The sequence below is a fragment of the Platalea leucorodia genome (genome assembly GCF_965183815.1).
Source record: "Platalea leucorodia genome assembly, chromosome: Z".
Classification (NCBI taxonomy): domain Eukaryota; kingdom Metazoa; phylum Chordata; class Aves; order Pelecaniformes; family Threskiornithidae; genus Platalea; species Platalea leucorodia.
In genome coordinates, this window is record NC_138858.1 from 198529 (window position 1) to 213526 (window position 14998).

At 56.3% G+C, this 14998-nt stretch overlaps 1 protein-coding gene across 1 annotated transcript; it reads left to right on the forward strand.

Annotated features, from left to right (window-relative positions):
• Window positions 1-4079: 4079 nt before the first annotated feature.
• Window positions 4080-5962, forward strand: LOC309602663 (retinal homeobox protein Rx2; the record flags this gene model as incomplete). Its single annotated transcript, XM_082336426.1, has 3 exons — window positions 4080-4347; window positions 4467-4696; window positions 5510-5962. The coding sequence occupies 3 exons, from the start codon at window positions 4080-4082 to the stop codon at window positions 5960-5962; spliced, it is 951 nt and encodes a 316-aa protein (XP_082192552.1).
• Between the last annotated feature and the right edge of the window lie 9036 nt (window positions 5963-14998).

Genomic DNA, 14998 nt, shown 5'->3' on the forward strand with positions numbered 1-14998 from the left:
GGAGCTACTGCTGGACGGACCCTACCTGGGATTTGGGTTCTTATAGTTAATAGGATCGCTGGAGCTCAAGGCCGTCATCCCATCAAGATAAATGTCTCTAGTGCCCGCTTTTAAGCAATCCGAATTCAATTAGGCTAATTGGAAAACAAGTAAAGAAGGATTGCATTAATATAGCCTTACAGCATGAACCGCCACTCCCTCCCTCCAGAGGGATGGCTGAGCATGGCGAGCCTGACTGTCCGAGCCCTTGCACCAGAGCCATGCTGCTCGCCCCCCAGAAAGGGCTGCCCCGCTGCCCGAGCAGCCGGGCTGATGCCATGCCCACAGCCAGGACGGGCACCGGGATCAGGACGCCGGGTGGAGGCTCAGGCACTGCGCTGCACGGGGGCCTGCGCCGCACGCTCTCTGGGATTCCTGCACGCCACAGAGCACCTTGTAAGTGGTGGAGAAAACACAACCAGCTCTCCTAGGGGCAGATAAAGAAAAATCTCACCAGAAAAAAAGCAGGAGGTGACTGTCAAGGTACGAGCGATACAGTGATAGGAGGAGGTAGCAGCTTCCTCACACATCGTGCTTTCAAGGAGGTTCTTAAACTGCACGCTTAGGGACTTCTGAAGAGAAAAAAAGCCAGGCCAGTTTTTCCAGTTTTTAACAGTCTGTTGGATGATACAGAGTATGCAAACTGCAGCAGGGTACAGGTTCCCGCTGGGTGAATATTTCCCCCTTTTCCTTGCCCCACCCTGTGCCCCCCCTTGTCGATTTGCTGTCTGACCTTGAAAGTCCTGTTTATCTCTCAGGGAGGCACTCCCTGCTGCACATCACTGGTCTGAAGAGCGATGTCCCACCTGCAGAGTGACTTCAGCTTCAAATGTCTACGCTGCAAGGCAGTAATTATTTCACTGGACATAAAGAAAAGACAGGAGGAAAGGAAGGAAGAATCTGTGGCATTTTATGGTGCCGATTTAATTGTGTGAAGCCACGTCCCATACATATGTTTCAGCAGCACCAACAGGATCGAAACTATTCCCATTTAGTCTTCGCTATGCATGCACAGGACGGAGGTATAGCAGGCAGCTGCACTTTTAGAGGTTGTCCATCTTGAGAATTTTTGTTAGCTTCCAAACATATTTTCAGCAGTAATTGTTATAGTAATACATTGCAAAAAACTAAAAAAGGTGATGGAATGGGGGCCATCTTTTGCAAAGGCAAGTAACAAATCCCACCCATTTCATCCCCTAAGGAATATTCTCAAATTTGATCCTGATTGCCCCTGTAAATTTCCAAAGGTAAATGGTCTTTGCAAAGCTGTGGTGTACCACAGTATCAGTTACTGAGGCTTCATACTAGTATGAGGCGAGTCCCAGGGGACTCTGGCAGCAGGGGATTTAGCTAACAGCCAGTACATTAGACCCACAGGAAAATGTTCAGACCGTTACCTTTGCCATCCTAAACTGTATGTGTTAGTCTCCAATCATCAAAGGAACCGTCAGGCTTCCTCCCTCCCCAGAGCTGTGCGACGGCTCCTGCGCACGTCAGGGCACCACAGTCTGCACCTTAAGCATGGCAAGAGAGAAAAGATAGATCTGGAGCTGGAAGAGTCAGAGCTGGTCTCTGCGCTGCTACAGCTTTTTTTTTTTCCCCAGATTTTTACAGATTGTGACCAAGGGAGTTGCTTCCTCTTTTGACAACTCCACTCCCCTGCAAGAAGGATGCTACAGTGACAAATGCAGTTCCATATGGCATATACAGCTGTAATAATCTGCTGCTGAGGAAGGAGGATCCTTCTCTATGAGGGAGGAAGGCCTCTCGTGTACTGTGTGGGATGTGTACCCTGCTTCGGGGGGTGGAAGTTTTTTTGCTGTACATTTGCATTGTGATTAACAGCAAAAAATGTGAGTCTTGTTCCTGTATTTGACAAGTTTGAGAGCTGCCCTAAAAGCAGCATCCGTGCCAGGATCCAGTGCCCATTGCCCTTACTGCCAGACCAGAGTCTGGCTAAAGACGTTTTGCTCCTTCATCTCACCTTGCTATCTTTTTTTGCTACGACAAGCAAAAATGATTCCCAAGTTTGCCCAGGGCTTCTGGAGGGACAGGCATGTTTTGTGCTGGTTGTGAGTGCCATAAAACCCCAGCTCCAAATTAGAAGAAATTAGGGACATTGCACAGTTCATTCATCTTCACTAATAGAGTTCTTGGGAAATACACATGTAGATTAAAGGAACACAATGGCCCCTGGCTGATTGCTTTGAGTACCCTCCAATGTCCCTACAATGGTATTGACTTGCTTTTCATATTGTGCACAAAAGCCACACTAACCTTTTCTTGTCTCTTCTGTTAGCCTCTTCCCTCTTTGCCAACGGATGGCTGAGTTCTTTCGGCCCTGACCCCCGCCCCCAGAAGCAGTCAGCGAAGGCAAACCTCACCTGGAGCAAGCAGGAAAAGCTGAGCACTTCTAAAAGGAATCAACTTTGGGACATGAGACCATAAACCTTAAAAAGGTGGGGGCACGGGCAGAGGCAAGCACTGCCCATCTTTGTTTTGAAGCAATTCCTCTGGGAAAATCTACACAAAATGCATCCTGTTGGGGCAGGGGGGGAAGCAAGAACGATGATTTGTTGAGAGAGGTCATACCTTTTATTAGACTAGCTAATGTATCTGGAAGAAGCAGCAGTGGTGGTTTTCATTCACATACACTCTCCTCAGGCTTGAAATGGAAGCACCTTCAAAGCTAAGCGCAGGCTGAAAACCACTCTGGATGTTACTGTGTTTGTCACTTAAACCAGCTGGGACAAAGGACGGCTGGTGCCTCAGAGGAACTGGCAAGTGCCAGCATAAAAAGAGATATAGTGACAGCAAGAGAAAAGCAGGAAAAATACTGATGCAGGAAGGAGTATGCTGGAGGCAGGAGACACGATGCTGTTGCCTGGTTAGTACTGTGCTGAGTCCGTGTCCTCCACCAAGCCAAGCACAAAGTAAGGTATGGGATTTGGCTCTCTGCCTTACCTCCAAAAGCATTTTGTAATCTCCCATGAAGCCATGCCCTGCCCCCCAGCCTCCCAGCCACACTCGCACCGTGGAGGACAGGGTCACAGAATCAGCTCTTCTCACCGGGTCTGCCCTATACCAACATCATGGAAAATTTCCTCAGAAATATTGCCTAGCCCTTGCCCCAGACTTGTGAAGGCTGAAGGGCTGAGCCCAGCTCCTTCAGACGTCTCCAGAGTCCATCCTCTCCAAAAGCCCGCACGCACTTTCACTTGGTCTGTAAACCTGGCTGTGAAGGCAGCCAGGCGCAGGGCAAGGACCCCGACAGGGAACCAGAGCATCAGCTTTTTACCCCGTGCATCTGACACAGAACAGTGCCAGGGCATCCTCCTGCACAGCATCTTTCGAGAGGCTACCTATGAAACCGGTGCACGTAAAGATGCCTGGGACGGCTGCAGGCTGGAGCTGTCACGCAAGAGAAATTCGGAGAGGCTCGGACGGCCCGCAGCACAGCGCAGGGCACCGAGCCGGGCACCCACCGTCCTCTCCCCGGGCTCCCGCCGCTCCCCGGAGCCCCGCGCTCCCGCGGCTCCCGCCGTCCCGGGCACTGCCGTGCCGGCTCGGTCCCCCCGCGCCCGGCGCACCGGCAGCCGCCTGTCCCACGGTGATTCCCGACGGCGCTCGGCCCGGGCAGCGCGGCCCCGGCCCCGGGGCTCCGGTCGCGGGGCTCGGCGGGGCGCCCGGCCTGGGCCAGCCCCCGCAGCCGCCGGGGGCCGGCCCGCCCCGCCTCGAGGGCCCCGGATGGCATCGCCCGGCGCCGTCCGGGGCCGGGGCTCGGCGGGGCGGGGCGGGGCGGCCGGCGGGCGGGGGGGGGCAGCGGGCGCTGCCGGCGGGGCCCTGGGGATGCCCTGCCTCCGCTGCCATGCCGGAGCGGCGCGGGGGCCTCGCCTTCCCTTTCGCCCACCGCCCCCCGGCACTCCTCCCCCGCCCCAAGGAGGCCAGCCCGCCGGGCGGTGCCGTGCCAGAGCTGCCCGCGCCGCCCCGGGGCCGGGCGGGACCGCAGCGCGGCGCCGGGGCCCCGGGCCGGCCGCCCCATGCACCCGCCCGGCGCCCTGCTCGCCATGGCCGAGGGCGCCTTCTCGCTGTCCGCTCAGGCGGCGCGGAGCCCCGGGGGGAACCCGTCGAGGCTGCACAGCATCGAGGCCATCCTGGGGTTCACCAAGGAGGACGGCCTGCTGGGCCCCTTCCCGCCCGACGGCAGCGCCAAGGAGGCGGACCGGCGGGGTCCCCGGCACTGCCTCCCCAAGATGCCCGGGGAGCCGCCGCCGGCCGAGCCCCAGGGCCGCGCCGAGCGCTTCCAAGGTGAGCGCGGCGGGCGAGAGGGGCCGGGGGGGGGCGGGCGGGCGCCTCTCCTCCGCGCCCGCGGGCGGGCCCCGCGGGGAGATCGCCCTCCCGGTGACCCGCCGGTCTTCCCCTCCCAGAGCCGTACTGCCCCGGCAGCGCCAGCCCCGAGCTGCCCGCCGGCAGCAGCGGCGAGGGGAAGCCGTCGGACGAGGAGCAGCCCAAGAAGAAGCACCGGCGGAACCGCACCACCTTCACCACCTACCAGCTCCACGAGCTGGAGCGCGCCTTCGAGAAGTCCCACTACCCCGACGTGTACAGCCGGGAGGAGCTCGCCATGAAGGTCAACCTCCCCGAGGTCCGCGTGCAGGTAACGCCCGCCCCCGCCCCGCCGGCCCGGCCCCGCGGTCCCGGCGCCGGGAGCCCCCGCACGGCCCGGCACGGCTCGGCCCGGGGCGGCGCGGCTCCGCGCAGCCCCGCGTTCCCCCCACACGGCACGGCCCGGCGCAGCCCCGCGTTCCCGCCGCTGGGAGCCCCCGGCCCGGCGTGGATCCGCACTCCCGGCGGCCGGAGCAGCACCGCCCCGGCGCGCCGACGGCCTCGCTGCCCCGGCCCGCGGGCCCGTGCGCCCAGCCCGGCACCGGCAGCGCTAGCCCCGGCCGGTGCGTGGCTGAGCGGCCCCGCGGGGCACCGCTGCAGCGCCGGGCGCGTCTGCGGTTGGCGCCGTCCGCACGGCCCCGAGGCGGCGGCCCCGGCCCGGCCGGCAGGACACCGCGGAGGCCGGGGCCGTTCTCCCTTCGGCAGCAGAGCGCCGCAACCCTCTGACTGGCGTCTCCCGGCCCGGGGCGGGCGAAGCCGCTGTGCGCCGGGGCGGCGGGGAGCGGCGGCCGAGCCGAGCCGAGCCGAGCCGGGCCGGGCCGGGCCGGGTGGGCCGGCTCCGCCGCGGGGCTCTCGCTGCGCCGCTTCCCCCGCGGCGCTGCGCTCTGCCGGCGAGGGGCTGGGGGTCTGCCGAGCCCACGGGGGAAGCGCGGCTGAGCCCGCTCCTGCCCCGGCTCGGCACGGCGCGCCGTCTGCTGCTCCGTTCCGTGTGCGCCGCTGCGCCCAGGGGAGAGCCTCTGCCCTCCGCGGGGGCGGCAGCGCTGCCGTGCCGCCCCCGGCCCGGCTAACGCGGCTGTGCTTGCAGGTGTGGTTTCAGAACAGACGGGCCAAGTGGCGGCGGCAGGAGAAGCTGGAGGTGACCTCTATGAAGCTGCAGGACTCACCCATCCTCTCCTTCAACCGCTCACCGCAGGCGACACCCATGGGTCCTCTCAGCAGCAACCTGCCTCTGGAGACGTGGCTCAGCCCGCCTGTGCCCAGCAGCACGGCCCTGCAGACCCTGCCTGGCTTCGTGGCCTCACCGCAGAGCCTGCCCGGCAGCTACACGCCACCGCCCTTCCTGAACTCTCCGGCAGTGACCCATGCGCTGCAGCCCCTGGGGGCCATGGGGCCACCGCCGCCTTACCAGTGCGGGGCCACCTTTGTGGACAAGTTCCCCTTGGATGAGGCAGACCCACGCAACACCAGCATTGCCGCCTTGAGGATGAAGGCCAAGGAGCACATCCAGTCTATCGGCAAACCCTGGCAGACAATCTGAACTCCCTCTTCAGCACCTGGGAGAAACCCACGGGGAAGGCTGGTCCTGGGGCGACCAAGGGCCCCCCTTGTCCTGCTCCGGCCCCCACGGACAGCCACGCAAGGGAGGGCTGTCCCTTGCACCAGCCTTTCCCCCACGCCCTGACTTGCTTTGTATTTTGTGGTCCTTTTAATTCCCTTTTCCACATGCCCTGCAGAGTTAGGGGCCTGATCATAGCTTAGGAAAAAAAATCTCTTTTGCTCTCCCTCCTTGGCTGAATACTTTAGTTGCAATAAAAGCTGCAGTAGGGCGAAGAGCTGTGTAAGGTGGCTGGAAACCGAGGCCTGCGTTACCTGGGGAGGGTTTTCTGGTTTCGCACCATTAAATGGCGTGACCTGCACGAAGGCTGTGCATCATGTTTTTGCAGGTGAGTGGGCTGCTCGGGCCGAACCCTCCGCTGCCTGTGATGTGCAGAGGGGTGGGACAGGCTCGGCCGTGGGCCTTCCTCCCCCCCACTCCAGCAGCAGGACCCTGCCTAAACTGGCTGTGAGCACGGGGGCTGCAGCCCCACCATGGGGAGCGCACCAGGCCAGGGTCTCCTGGCTCGGCAAGGAGGGGCCGGGGCCCTGGCAGTCCGTGGGCCAGGTGCAGCACTCGTGCGGCTACCCTTGTGGGGCAGCCCTGCATTCAGACGGGCTTTGCCAACCCCTGCCCCAGCGGGCTGGGGTCGGTGCCAGTCCCCTGGGCCTTGCTGCCTCCTCAGAGAAGGGGATTGCAGCTCTGCAGGTGTTGCAGGGCCCCATGCCCCCGCAGCCCAGCTGCCCACCGGGGGAGATGGGCGGTAGCTGATGGGGCGCTGGTTGCCCAGCTGGGTGGCTGGAGCTGTCGGCGGGGGCCCGCTGGGTGCGTCCTGCCCGGTGTGGCTGCCCGGTGCAGCCCCTGGAGGCTGGCACGGCGCTGGGCCACGCTCGCTCCCCCGCCCACCCAGTGCCTATCGCCAGGCTGCCGAAACTAAAACTGCGGCATCTTTATTTTCTATTATCTCCGTTACTGCCTGTAATGGGGCTGAGAAGCTGTAATGAAACACGCCTTCTCCTCCGCTGGGCACGGGGTGCTGTACACACTCTGGAGGTTGTGGCAATTAACGTTTCTCATTAGGGAAGAGAGAAGGATGCACAAGCGCCCTCATTGTGTCCTGGGGATGATTCAATGCAGACTGGGAGACCTTTCCTTTCACCATTTCCCACTCGTTGTGGCCAGACAAAGGCTGGCGTCTAATTATATTTTCACAATCTGTGCGTATCTTTTAAGAGTCCTGTCAGAAACAAGTATGTCAGCTTTGTTCAGCTTCACTTCAGAGAGCTTTTTAACCTTAGACAGCAGTTTCTAAACATCCCTTCACAGCCTTCTCCACAGCAGCCCCCATCTATTGTCTGGAGAGCTTCTTTTACGGATAATAATAGGAATCCTTCTATTTTGAAATGCTTTTTCCTCTCTTCCCCAGCCTCCCTGCAGGTCCAACCTGCCTCTCTGGACCAGAGCACATGCTGTGCCCAGGCACCCAGGCTCCCCTTCCCCGGGCTGTGCTGGTCCGGGGAGGTGCAGGGAGGCCCAGTGAGTGGTCCCCGCTGAATTCAGGGGGGACGTAGCCCTGCTTGGGCCAGACCCTCCTGTTGGGCTCTGGACCTGCAGTGCCACTGTGTGTGTGTGTCGGGTGGTGCCCAGCCTCCCCAGCACACAGCTCTTTCTTTGCTTCCTTGGCAAAGAAAGTGCCGTGCTGTCAGGAAAAGAAAGTGCTGTTCTAGTAAGGAGACCTGAGTAAACTTCTGCGGCGAGGGGAGGAGAACAAGAACTGTATAGCTTCAGTTTTTAGGTCTTATTGCAGCTCTCCTTTCACAGGTGAGCTTTGTTTGCATCACCAAGGATGCTGGGCTTGCAAGAAGGGACATCTCTGGTAGCTACGAGGGAAGGATGTCTCTTGGTGTGCTTGCACACCCTGGGCTGCGTCGGTAACGGACACACACTAACAAATGCCTGCACAGGCTCTGCACACTCTTCCTCCTCGGGTGCAGGAACAATCCCACTTGTCATTACTTGGCTGCAGTCCAGCTGGGGCTCTGATGCTGAAAACCCTCCTGCATGTGAGTGCATTTAACTGTTGCCCAAAAGCTCTTACCTGTGCTTATTGCTCATGATTAACAAGCAACTCCCCAAGATTTCAGTGGTGCTCTCCCACATTTTGACACTACTACCCTCCCTCCCCGTTGCCTCCAGTTATTCTGCATCCTGTAAAGCCGCTGGGAAGACCTCCCTGCCTTTCTGATCAGCGCTGGTTACTTGAGATGGTTGAAGACTAACAGCAGATAACACCACGATGACAGGACAGCAGAAATAGCAGCTGAAGACACCTGTTTGCTTTTATTAAGCTCCTGATCCAACACCTGCGAGCAAAAAATGAAAGATTATGTCAAGCTATGGTGATTGTTCTTTTATTGACATATTAAGCAGGTCTTTTGTTATACATTGTACATGTGAACCCTGTAATGGATAAACTGTGTGCAACCATGTCCTTCAAGGAAAGCTACGAGTTTATTGCTAAAAATAATTATTTTAACCAGCTAAACATAAGTGGGCACAGACAGGTCAATATTTTTCAAACAAATAAAGGGACGCAGGCATATGCACACTCATATCTTTCTTGTGCCCTGTCTAGTTTTCTCTGTTCCTACACTTCCTTTCAAACCGTCCCGTTCCGTTTTAAAAGCTCATTTGTTCATTTTGTTGTAAATATCTTCTCCTTCTTAATTGGGTGCTGAGTCTAATAATCCTGCCTCGGCTTGTTAACTGTACAATAGCAGTCAGAGTTAATGACCCATTAGTGATTAATTCCTTAAACAGCATCTAATTGCTCACTGTAAAACCTTTTCTTAAAACTGGATTAAATCATCTAGATCCTTAACCACTTCTTTACTCTAACTTTGCTAAGGCTATTAGCCTGGCCTTTTCCGAGTGATCTATTTCTTCTTTTCCTTAAACTGTATTAGCAAGATGATAGTATTTTTAGTGTCTATATTCGACTTCTTTGCAACATTTGAAGTTCTAAGGAGGAATAATACCAATAAAAGACTGCCAGTGAAAATGTTAAGAAATTTACTCCTTTGCAATGAGACAATTGCAGACGGTGACTGTTGTTAGGCTAATCATGGCGTACCACCTTTTGGGAGAGAGGGACTTGTAGGACAGGGTTTGTCAGTGGTCACGGCTACTCATGGAAGTGTGTAGGCTTTGGTCGGTGAAGCTGTAAATAGAGTTTTTCCCAAGAGTCACTTGGTCTTTGCTCAGTGTCCCGAATGTGGGGCAGTCAGCAAGGGCTGCCCCAAGAGACTCCTGGGAGGGATCGCTACACGGAGACGAATCCTTGCTACCTTTCCGTGGGCACAGATCCCTGCTCCTGGGGGTACCGCACCTCCCTTCTCAACACAGGGCACTAGTGAGGAGGGGCAAACCTTGCTGGGAATGGGAGGCAAGACAAGTTGTGTCTGCTACCAGTCAAACTGGACTCTCCCGTAGTCAAACAGGCCTTGGGGAGGGCAGCCGGTGTCAGAAGCCGAGGAGCCCTTTCCCCTTTCCTTCCCTGCTGTATTTCACTGGGTGAACAGGCTGAACTAGGACCCTAGCTGTGTTTGGAAAGCCTAGTTCATTCCCAGGTAAATCCCACATGACCAGTCTGAGCTTCCTATTTTTCAACTGCGGAGTGGAGGGATGGATATGCATTTCTTTATGTTATGCAGACCATTAAATTGTCCACTTTGCATTTGCTTCAAAGTTCTGGAAAAGTAAAATCAAATCACCATCTCTGCATCTGCTTCATCTGTAGCAATGTCTCCACTGGCAAGTGAGGTTAATCCTGGGTAATTTCTTATTAAGATGTGAAATGCAGAGAGGTAGACTGTTTTTCACGAGAAGTCTTTCCATCAGGGCTGGCTGTCTTTGCCCAGCCCAGAAATCCCGGGCTTAACATACAGAAGTGTTGTGTAAAGTTTTGCACAGGTCAGTAACATGAGCTATGCAAGAGAGAAGACAATTACTATAAATAGCTTTGAAGATCTCTGAATTAATAATTACGAGGAAAATGCTATCGTGAAACTTGGTCTCAATGGCACCATTTCTCAGCGGAAAGTGTATTCTAATCTCCCTTCCTTCCCATCCCTGTTCAAAGTCCTGTCAGTATTCAAGAAAACTAGCAAAGACACCTGACCTGTTTAAGCCAAGGAGAGTTTTGACATGGAGTTCAGCTAAGTTGCTTTCCAGTGGAGCAAGACTGGCTGTCTGTCCAGGACTGCCCCCCGATCCCTGCTGGATGGGGTCAGGAGAAGCAGCTGCGTAGGTTAGTACCTGAGAATACCCCCAGCCGTCATCCCCTCTGGAGCAGCGGGCCGTTGTGTTTGCTCCACAGCCACGGCGGGTCACAGCCCTGTGAGACGAGGACACACAGAGCTCAGTCACAGTTTAAATTTCTGTTATGAACTGTTGGGGTTGGGGGCAATACTGTTCCCTTCCTCTGTCAAGGGGATGGTAATGTCCGCAGGCGAGATGGACAGCTGAAGGATCTTCCTTCCAGCTGCCTCAGCTACGTCTGATAGGGATTTCAAGTAAGAACATTTAGTTACTTACTACTGAAAAATCTCAAGTATCTATCTGTTCAAAGCTCCTGGCTACATCTTTCTTCAGTTCAGTTCAGTCTGTCAGGACATACTGTGAAGTCCAACTACAACAGACATTAATTCAAGGGGTTTCCCTTCAGCTACAGTGTTTTTGGGCTGGACACTCAGGTTCTTTCTTCTATGCAGTCAGCATCTTCCTATGTCACCGATGCCACTGGTTATAAACCTTGGGACTTTATTAACTCTCTTTAGTAGCTTGTCAACCACAGAGTACCCATTTACAAAATCCTATCATAGAACAAAATGGTAGAATAAAACAAAAGAGAGCACAACAAAAAACTGGTTAGACTGGGACGCTGGTCACTCTGACAACATCACCAGTTTTTCTGGTAGAATGAATATTGTGTCTCCTCTCTCTGAGCATCTCTGTGTTCTGCCAATGCATGATGTGAAAACTGGCTGACATTTGGCAGTCATCCCTCTGTCATATGACATTTCTGCCCCACTAAGAACTGTGAAATCAGCTCTGAAATGTTAGGTTCTGTGCAGAAAAGCAGTTAAAGTCAGCTAGGCAAGACGTTCAGGAGAGAGTTTAAATGGAGGCAGCAGAAATTTGGATGGAGGCAAGAGGAGATAAAACTGAAGCTTTAGCCACTGATGCAGAAGGGAGTGTTGGGGGAAACAAAGAGGACACTGTTCCAGCTGCTGACCAGCGCGGGTAGGTCCTTTGACTCCACCTCAGCGAAGAGGCAGGTGCAGGGAGTAAGAGACAGGCCTCTGGGCGAATCCAGAATGTCAGTGAGGGGATGCTCGTTTTAAGCAATGCTGTTAAACAAAGGGCTCCTCAGGAAGACTGGCTCACCAGCAGCTTGTTCTTGCTCAAACGCCTCTGTGGGCTGCAGCGTGACTCAAAACCAGGATGGCTTGTATGGCAGGCAAATCTGCAGTTGTTCATGGCTGCATAGCTTATGATGAACCAGTCATAAACATGGTGCTCCCCCATCCCTTCCCCATAACATCCTAACAAATAGCTTTCCAGTTTATTTGATGCTGCCTCTGTGGGACAGGGGACTCCCATTTTACATGCAGAGAAACTGAGGCACAGAGAAATGGGACTCACCCAAGCTCAGAGAGGGATAGCATGACTGAGTTACCTCATGCCTCTAGTGCCATTTGAGACCCCTTTGGGTAGCACAAGCCATCCACACATGCCTGGCACGTGTGACACAGGCTCTGCAGAAGACCCTGTACTCTTTTGGTTCTGTAGCTGGAGGCCAAGGGTGCTCACAGCAGTAGATGCCTGTGCTTAGCATCCCACCTGGAGTCTGTACAAAGATCTCTCGAGTCTTCAGATAGTGCTTTGGCTTCTGGGCCAGGCTGCTTCTCTTTTATTTCTCGGGTGTATAACACACGCACGTATTCATTCCAGTGACTTTGGCCACGCGAAGAGGAAAGCCAGCTTCCCAGGCACCTTTTGGTGGTGCCCCTCTTATTTTGCTCAAGTCCTTCCTCCACTCTGCCTTCATCACTGCCAAGGCTGGGCAGGGGAAGGTCGGTTGAAACGTGTGAGCAGAGCTTTCCATGGATGGCCTGGTATCCCTGAGGGCGTGTGGCGCTGGCGGAGCTGCTGCATGCTTTGTGTGATGGGGGTAATCTGTACCTCGCTGGGGAACTGGGCGTCTGCCCTCCGCTCTGCCCCAGAAAGAGCCGCCTCCTGCTTCTCCTGCTCTTCTCTCTGCTCCTGTCGGTTGTCCTTCTGAGCAGCTTCCCGTCTGGGTGTCCTGGCAAAGCACTTAGCTATAGCTGTCTCAATCTGGCCCTGCACTGAGCCAAAATCAAACCCCCTGATGGCAGAACCCAGACTGCACATGAGCTTTCTCACATGGCCTTTTTCACAGATCCTTCCTCCAAGAGGGAAGAGGGCCTTGGAGGGAGGGAAGGGAAGCCTGGCACACCACAGGAGCAGGGGGATTTTTCTGAAGTGCTAATCCTAACTCCTGGCAAGATTTCGCGTTGTCTTTGGGCAAGGCGGCAAAGGGACAAAAAGAGAAAGGCAGAATTGAAAAGGATAAGCATTTTTAAGTTATAAAAATCCTGGGACGGCAATTAAATACATTGGGTATTCCCTTTGGCTGGCATAGGATGTCCACCGAGATAAACGGGATTCGCCCTGGAACTCAGAATATCCGGTGGCGCGTGCCGGTGGTCACTAGCAGCCTGACCGACCGCGCACCCGCCGCGCGGCAGTCCCTTCCCTCCACCGTTCTGCCTGAGAGCGCCCGCCCGGCTGGACGGGAGGGCGGCAGCGGGCCCGCCCGGGCATTCGCCCGCCCCCGCCTCGGTTCGCTGCCGCTCTAGCAGCGAGTCAGCACCGAGCGCTACCAGGGACGCGCGAAGCGGAACCAGGGCTGCGCGGCGGGCGGAGGTGCGCCGTTAACGGACGAGCGTCGCGCGGCACCGCCAGGCGCGCGCCGGGGCCGGAGCCCGGCATCTCACGGGCGCGGGGCGCCGCCCGCTCGGGCGGGCAGAGAGACGCGCGGTGGGGTGCGAAACGCGCCGCGCCCCGCTGCCGCCCGCAGCCGCCTCAGCCCGCCGCGGCGGGGGGCGGCGGCGCCGGCCCCGGTAACGCCCCGCGGGCGCCGGAGCCTCCCGGGGAACGGCCCGCGGGGGCGGCCCCGCCCGGCACGACGGACCCCGCCCCGCCCCGCCCGTCCGTGGGCCGAGCGCGCCCCCTGCTGGAGGCGGGGGAGCTCAGCGGCGGCGGGGGCCGGGCGGTGCGGGTCTGGCCCTGCTCCGTGCCTGTGCCGCCGGTTCGCCCGGGGCCTTCGGCGCCTCTGGGACGGGGCGCGCGCTTGGCCGGTCGGCAGCACGAGCGCGTCACTTTGTGCAAAGAGCCGCCTGGGGCTCGCTGATCCCGTCACCTCCTGCCCGTGTCACGGAACGGCTGCGGTGAGAAGCGACCTCCGGAGGTCACCTTGCCCGGCGCCTCCTCAAGGACCGGTTGCCCAGGACCGCGTCCAGGAGGCTTTTGAATATCTCCAAGGAGGGAGACTCCGCCGCCTCCCCGGGCAACCTGTGCCGGTGCTAAAGCCGCCCTCGGAGTGAAGAAGTGTTTCCTGCTGTTCGGAAGGAGCCTCCCGTGTTGCAGCCGGTGCCCACTGCCTCTGGTCCTGTCACTGGAAAGAGCCTGGCCCTCTCTTCTTTATACCCTCCCTTCAGGTATCTATACACCTTGGTAAGACCCCCCTGAGCCTTCTCCTTCCCAGGCTGAACAGCTGCAGCCTTTCCTTGCAGGAGGGATGCTCCAGCCCCTTGATCATCTTTTGTGGCCCTTTTTGGACTCTCCAGTTTGTCCGTGTCTCCCTTGCACTGGGATGCTCAGAACTGGACACAATGCTGCACGGGTGGCCTCACCAGTGCTGAGAGGGGTCACCTCTGTCTCCAGACCTGTTTCTCCTGCTCTGTGTTGAGCCATGCATGGACGGACACTTCTTGTCGTCCTTACAGTCTGGTCTGTCAGCACTCTCCTTTGAGGAAAGGTGGCAGCACACTATCTCCTTGCCTGGGCCTCTGATGGTGTGACTATCCACTCCAGAAAACTACAGGTGAGCAAGGAGCATTGCTTGGCTATAGCGTGCTGCAGCCCCACAAAAAGCATCACGAGCTTGTTCTCCTGGGAGGTAATGTTCTTCCTTTAGTCTCATGTGGACACACAACGGTGCTGGACCTGCTAACACACGGTTAGGAGCGTGTGGTGGGAGCACGCTGAGCTGCCGCATCGCCTCCGAGTCAAACAAGGAGGCAGGGTATCTTCCCGCACATCTCCCTGCTGCCTGCACGCGGAGGTGCATCGCACACCCTGCGCTTGGCCCGCGGATACCTTGGGAAGGCAGTGCCAGCTTCCCTCCATTGAAGAAAAATTACAGCCCAGGGAGCAATTCAAGAAGGACAAGAGCTTCAGAAAATGAATCATTCTGTTGTTTCTTTGTTACTAGCTGCGGCACAGCCAATTTCCATTTTATTAACTCAAATAAAAGTATAAACTCAGCCTTTTTATTAGTACTATTTATTGTGAATGTTGAAATGTCATGTAGTTTTGAACTGAGAGATGAACTGATTAGATAGGTAAGTCATATAATTAATTGGAAGACCCTTCCGTGACAATTATATATATATCAAAGCCATTCAAGTGAGAAAACGCAACCTTGAAAATGAAGTAGAGAGTTTAGTCATTGCTGAAACATACAAGAATATGTGTATTTAGATATTTTACACAAAGGAAATCTTGTTTACAGAAAAGAGACCTTGTTGATTATCTGATACAATCAAGTGCTTGTGAAATATAGTCTCTTACAGAAAGTATTCAATTTCTTCATGATTTAGAGACCTTCTT